This window comes from Pinus tabuliformis, chromosome 4_2 (genome assembly GCF_031772625.1).
Source record: "Pinus tabuliformis cultivar Carrire ecotype Pingquan chromosome 4_2, CPIR1, whole genome shotgun sequence".
NCBI classification, from domain to species: Eukaryota; Viridiplantae; Streptophyta; class Pinopsida; order Pinales; family Pinaceae; genus Pinus; species Pinus tabuliformis.
Genome location: NC_142304.1, coordinates 827250142 through 827257428, shown reverse-complemented (window position 1 = coordinate 827257428; position 7287 = coordinate 827250142). Strand labels below are relative to the sequence as shown.

At 37.2% G+C, this 7287-nt stretch overlaps 1 protein-coding gene across 1 annotated transcript; it reads right to left on the bottom strand.

Moving 5' to 3' along the window:
• Positions 1-5332: 5332 nt before the first annotated feature.
• LOC149172215 (uncharacterized) lies at positions 5333-7083 on the bottom strand. The gene has a single exon (XM_089427671.1). It carries the CDS (start codon positions 7025-7027, stop codon positions 5528-5530), a length of 1500 nt encoding a protein of 499 aa, XP_089283797.1. The 5' UTR covers positions 7028-7083; the 3' UTR covers positions 5333-5527.
• Positions 7084-7287: the final 204 nt, after the last annotated feature.

Here is a 7287-nt window from a genome sequence, read left to right as displayed (position 1 = left end):
AGAATGAGAAGAAGAAGATACATTTAGTGCATAACCAGCCTGAGATGCTTGACAACCACATGCAAAAAGTGTTATTCTTGAAGATGAAGTTGAAGTTGAAGAGTGCTCCAAATGGATGTTATGCTTCTTCATTGCTGCTTCCAAGGCTTCCATCTTCTTAAAGCATTTGGATTCTAAGTGGCCATCATGATTACAAAAGTTGCAATGTCTATCAGTCTTCTTCCCTTTGTTTTTAGTTGCCTTATCATTTTGTTGAGTTGATTTTTCATTGTGAGACTAAAATGGCTTAGGACCCTTGTTTGGTTTAGGACCATTCTTTTTAGGATGCTGCTTCTTAGGATTCTTTGAACTTGGTTGTTGCTGGGATGCTAAGGATTTCTTAGAAGAGTTTCCAGTATTAAGAAGACCAAGATGTAAGAGTTTTTCTTTCTCTCTTATTAAAGAATCACAAAAGGCATCAAAAGAGGGGGACTTGTAGTCTTGTCCTTGAGAAATAAAGGCTTCTCTAGTAGAATGGAAGGTGGAAACAAGCACAGAGTAGGCCAATTAAATAGGAAACAATTTTTCTCATTTTGGTGGTCAGATTCCATGTGTCGGGTCACTACCAAATTGTTGCCTCGTTAAGGCTGCCACTTGGCCAAGTTTGACCCAAACTTTGACCAACTATAACTTGAGCATACAAACTCAGATTTGAGTTCCATTTGCACCATTGTAATCAGGGTGACAAGCACTATGATCTAGTCCTAGTTTGGGAGCAATTTGAGGAATTTTATTTTTGAGCTTTACCATAGCCATTCCAGGATTCTGAGCGTGTCTGGAGCCACCTGGATCAAGGGATTTCTACAAGGAGAGAGTAGCTAAATGTCTTTTCCAAAACCAAACATACTTAATAGAATTCTAACATAAATAAACAAATGCAGACATACAATACTCAGATAATGAAACCGAAGTAAACTTTTGAACAAACCAACTAAAATGACAGAAAGCAAACATTTTTTTTTCTTTTTCCAAAATAATGCAATGAAGCTACTTTTTCAAAACAAATAAATACATGCATGCAACTATTAGAAACAAATCCAAGCAAAATAGACCCAAGGATTAAACAACAGGTAAAAAATTCAAATAATGAAATCCACAGAACTAGTTGGACAACAGAGGTTTGACCCTATAATGTGGGTCTCAAGGTTACATGGGGCATTATCAACTAGGGTAATGCTCTGAGCTAAAATGAGAAGCATGTTATAATTATCTGGAAGGCACTGGAATGGTGTGTTATAGGGGTCTTACTCAGAAAAAGGGAAATCCAGGTCAAGGCAAGGGATAAGACTAAAAACACTAGCATGTAAGCAATCAAATGATGAGAATCCAAGCTGAAAAGAACAAATAAGAACATAGAGGACTAGAGATCCAAGATCTAGGAGATACGAATTTGGAATCAAAGAACGATCCCTAGCAGGTTGGCATTTATGCTGTAGGGATTAGTGCATTGATAGATGGACAAGAAACCCTCTCAGGTTTTCTCGGAATCTAAGGTAGACAGATCAAGGGATCTAAGGTTGTCAAGGCAAGAAATATTCAACAATGCTAGTGCTAGTCTAGAATTGACAAGGCGGAAGTGAGTAACGACATTTTTATCCTTTGCACAATTCTGCTAGAGAAGTCAGTGCGACAGAGAAAGAATCCTCAGCCAACTCCAAGAGTAACACCTGCACACAAGACAAACAACAAGTGATTTACACAACATCTATAAACCTTATAAATTCAACATATTGATAGATAACAAAATATAATTGTTAAATTCAACAACATTACACCATTAGTCTAAACCATAGAGGGATAAGCATATAGAATGTAAGAATTAAACCATGATATAGATAGAACATTAACAAATCTATATTATTAAGTCAAATAAAGGAAGATTACAACCATGAGATGTTGCAACAAGCCTTCCTCCAACTCCTAGCTCCTCAATCTCTCTCTTAGATAGTATCTTAGCAAGATAATAATATATGAGTTCTCATTATGATCTAAATGGCCTAGCCTCTAGTATATATGCTTTGGGAGGCTACGAAAACTACCAAACCCTTCACCAGTTCAATTTGAGCAAAAACCAAAAAGAATGGAAGATGTTTCCTTACTTTATTGCTTTCTCCTTCTTTAGTTGCCTCAGTTTGGATAGGTAACATCTATAAATAAGTTTGAGGCAATCTCTTCCAACTTTTTAGAGTCAAATTTGAGTAAATGACAAAGTCACAGTGAGTTAACTCGTGATTTTTTTTCGTGGTTGCGTGGAAGTCTTATAACGTGGTCCCAGTGAAGATACAAAGCATTACTTATGAGGGTAACGTAGATTTCTCATTCTAGAACATCGTTATAACACCCTGAATGGTCTAACAAGGAGCATTATAGCTCAAAATAGGTCTGAAATTAGGGTTACTTCTAGCCAAATGTCTAATCTTCTCCTTTACGCTGATGAGGAGGTATTTTACTATATAACACCAATGTCCTCTACTTATCTCTTCTTCTCAACTTCTCTTTATAACTTTATAGTGTAGTCCTCTCCCATTGTTTATGAGTAAACTTGGATCTAGGTTTAAGGTATGTGAGAGTATACATTATAAATCCCCACAAACCCCTATTGAGTTGGAATATTACACTATTAATAATAGAGAAAAATGTTCTTCTACAAGAATCATCAATCCAATCTTAAGATGTCAACATTGTATAAGTATTATCATTCATTCAAAAGGGAAAATGAATGTTGGAAAAATAATGATGAAATGACACAAGTTGTTAGATAATCGGATCCCATAGTACCATAGAATATGATCATTTCTCATTGGTTGAATGGTATGTTCAGGGTACTTTCAATGAGGAGTTTTGGTTGAAGGACAACTAAAGAAGCAATTGTCCATACCAACCAATCTATAGATTAATTTCCTTACATGTTACTTTGTTGTATTAGCACCCACTACCTTATGTTATTAAGTAGTCCATTGTTTAGTAACATGAAAATAAAGAATGACATAAGGTATATACGCCTCAACTAGACCCTCTTAATATCAATATTAATCTTTATGGGGACAAACCTTGGAAAATTTTGCTTAGGCATATGACTTTTAATGGGAAACCTAATAAAATAATTAGAGCCGTTTTTCTACCACAAGATGCTACTGCTACATAGGATTTTAAAATTAGTGGCTCTTGCATTGAAGAGTATACATGAAACATGGAAAAAAGTATTTCCATACCTCTCTCATTGAATGGTCTTTGGAAAGATTTAGATCTTTCTTGTCATTCAATTTGTATATGGAAGGTCTGACACTCCACTCTAGTTCACTTTTACAAGAACCTCCCCAAACGATTGCCTAAGAAAGTGTCTTTAGTGGAGAGATCTATGGGTTCATGGTTCTATATCATGGAAGACCTAGTAAGTGTTTTTGGTTTAATTTGGTCCGATTGTTGCACTGCCCAAGGTATCCCATGGTTGCTCCCACTAGTTGAGATATACAAAATCAATATGTTTACTTGAGGTCCTATTTGGAGAGATCGGTATAGAGGTATGATACACCTATATGGATCTACAAACTCAAATGGATTTATGAATATCTCAATGATCACCTCTCTTGAAGAGAAAGATGAAGGCTATAAGATGAGGAAGCCAAGTGAATGAATTATCTTCATTTAATGTGGACCTTTAGAGTTTCTTTCAAATTGTATGTTTCTTCATGGCTTCTACCTTTATAGGGCCTACCCTACAAGGAGCATCTTTGAAGATTGGGCTTCATTAATTATACTTGCCCACACCATGGTTAAGTTGAGACCTTCAAGTGCCTATTTGGTTTGCCTACCTACTCGATAATGTTGGGCTTCATTGATTATACTTGCCCACACTATGGTTAGGTTGGGACCCTCAAGTGTGTATTGCTAGAGAATGTTGGAGTTTTGTTTCATCCTCATGGCTATATTCCCTCACAAAATCCATTGTAAAGTGGCTTTTTTATGTGATGTTGATTCCAGGTGTCCTTTCGAATATAACGTGATGTGGCACTCATCCAAGTGACCAATTTGTATGTTGTTTGGAAAATGCAGTATAGTTTCCTTTAAAACAAGTTTGCCAAAATATTTAATTTGTCCGTGTTAATTTAATCTAGAGTTAAAATTATTCTCTTTCCAAAAAATGCATTAAAACCCTTTGTTTTATTCTCAAGATAATTTCCATTGTTTACATGCTTGTTACATATTTATATAATAAATAATATTTTTAAATTAAAAATTTATTTAGAGAAAAAATATATATTACTAAAATGCTTAAGGTATATAAGAATACAGGTTTTTAGTCTAAATCAATCCGTTTTGGTAGTTGGATTTTTTTGACTTTAAATCAATTCTTTGCTTAGATGAATAAATCACTTCAGTTAGAATTGGAGCAAGAAAAAGTGGGAAGGTGTTTGGAAGAATCCAACTTGAGCATGGCGATCTGTATGTTTGTTTAAAACGGCATAATCTCCTATTGTGAACCTTCAAGATTTAAAGGCTCAAAAGTTTGGCCTTCAAAGCATATGTCATATTATTATTATTAATACTTTCAAATAATTACAGTATTATTTTTATTTATGTTACCAATTTTTTCATATAACAAGAAGGTATTATTTTTTTAATTTTGTTTTCTTACTTGATGAAATTTTTCTAATTTGTAATAAATTATAATTTTTTCAGAAATTTTAAGTGATATATTTGAATAACAAATTCTAATTTTTTCAGAAATTTTAAGTGATATATTTGAATAAATAGATATTTTATAATTGTTTTTGTATTAAGTTGTATTTTTTTTGTAAGTGGTATGAGTTTTCTAGAAATTATATCAGACTTGATTTGTGGATTGAGAAATCATAACTGGGGGCATCTAAGTCCCATCAAAATCACACGGGGATCACACCTGACCTGGTCTACACCAACCCTTTTAACATGGCTAGATTTTTGCTCAGAGAATTTCGAACTAGTGACCTTCAGATCACGGAGTGACTTAACAGCACACCCCATCACCATCTATTTTACCCATCACCATCTATTCTACGCCACGTGAACCAAACTAGGCCTTTTTAAATAGATATACATTTTATATTATTCAAATTAAGATAAAATAAATTATAACTTATTTTAAAAATAATATGAATTTTTATTTATTAAACCACTAAAAATAATTCCACAGCTAGGCTTTTCAGGGCTAAACTTTGTGATTGAAACTGATCAAATATTCTTAAACTTACCATTAGAACCAAATATTCTTAAAGTAAACATCATACCATAACCAAAGGATTTGGGATGTTAAACTGCATGCTGCTATCTTTACATTGTATTGGCTCTCAAGGCTTACTAATTTACAGAAACACCTTATATTAAAAGGCCTAAGCTCTGTGATTGAACTTACGCCAAAAATTCTTAAACTTACCATTATACCATAATCCAGAGGATTTGGGACTGAAACTACATGCTGTTGGCTTTACATTGTTGTGGTTCTCAACACTTAATAATTTATAAAACACCATATAATATTTTGCTGGAATGGAAGAAGTAACATATGTGCTGCCAGTACTGCTAGGACGGTGACCACCGAAGGCCAATGGAATGACCAGATATGAGCTAGAGAGGCTTCATAATGTTTCTCTGAATGTGAAGAAGATAGAGAAGATACAATTGGCAATTGAGATACAGTTGGAGCAACTGCTTCAGCTGAAACTTCATACCCTGTTGGCTTGAGTTCACAGTGTTTGATACCCAACAGAAATGAAGAGTCCATCTCCTCCCCAGGATTGCTGGGCTGATAGCACAGACCAGAATTATCACCCAACTGCAATCTTCTCCCCAATTTCCATATGAATTGCCTGCTGAAGGGAACAGGCCCTGACAGCAAATTGCCATTCACCTTAAGCTCATTGATATGAGCTAGCTTGGCCAAGCTTTTGGGAATGGATCCACTTAGCTTGTTTTCATCCAAATACAAAACTCTGAGCTTTGTCAGCCTTCCCAGGGACTCAGGGATCACCCCCTCCAGCCCTGCACTGGATAAAGCCATGATTGTCAGGTCCTCTAGGCCTCCGAAGGCCTCTGGTATTGGTCCGCAGATAGAATTCCCCTGAAGAATCAATGCCTGCAAGAACTTAAGGTCCCCAAGAGAATCAGGGAGCTGGCCAGAGAGAAAGTTGTTGCCCAAATCCAGCAAAATTAGGTTCTTGAGATGGCCGATTGATGCTGGGACTGGGCCGGATAATCTGTTCCTGCTCAGATCCAATTTTACCAGAGAATTCAGATGGCCAATTGATGCCTGAACCGTCCCGGACAGCAGGTTCAGATGCAGGTCTAGGATGTTGAGACTGGTAAGGGGCTCAAGGCTGGGGATCCCACCCACAAGCCTGTTGTTGCTGAGGTCCAGGAGTTCGAGATGGGTTAGGTTAGATAGTGAGGTGGGAATGACAGAATTGAGATTATTGCCATGGAGATCAAGAGTATGGAGCTTGGTCAGGTTACCCAGCTCTGGAGGGACACTGCCGACGTGCCCATTCTCTCTCAATACCAAGGACTCCAGAGAATTGCTCAGTAGCCCTAGGACTTTAGGGATGGGCTGGGGATTCCCCTTACAGCACTGGTAGAAGAATAGTCTCTTGAGATGGGGCAGTTGGGTTATGGCAGGGGAGATGAAGGAAACAGTGTCACAGGTGGGGAATGCAGTGTCATCTGATAGAGCTCCAAATGACAGAGATACAACATGGAGGACATTGGATTGATCAGGCATGCATTCAATCCCATGCCACCTCCCCTTGCACACATCTGGGATGCTGGTTGCCCACTCATTCCCTGTGGCTGTCATGATCTCATAAACTGCCTTCTGCTCTTTTGGGTCTGTGTTGGCCTTGTCCGTGTTGGTATTGAGTAGATCATCGGGGGAGTCTGGTAGGATAATTGTGAATCCCCGGGCCAAGGGAACACATAAAAAACATAGAAGCTGCAGGCCTTGCAAAGGTCCCATCTTTCTACTGGTCTGAAGGTGCAGAAATTGAACTAGGCAAAGGCAGTCACTAACAGCAGAAGAATAGATAGTATGGAGGGAGGGCTGGATGGCTTCTATTTAAGGGCCCAATTCAATGCCATTGTGAGTTATTGCTCTTCAAATGAAAAGCATGACTGAAATGTTGGGCATTAAGTATTGTCGCATACAACTGTATAACGGTCATGTGTTCATCCCCGCAGGAATGCAGTTAGCTTTTCCCCAAATTTGGCTGCAAAAGC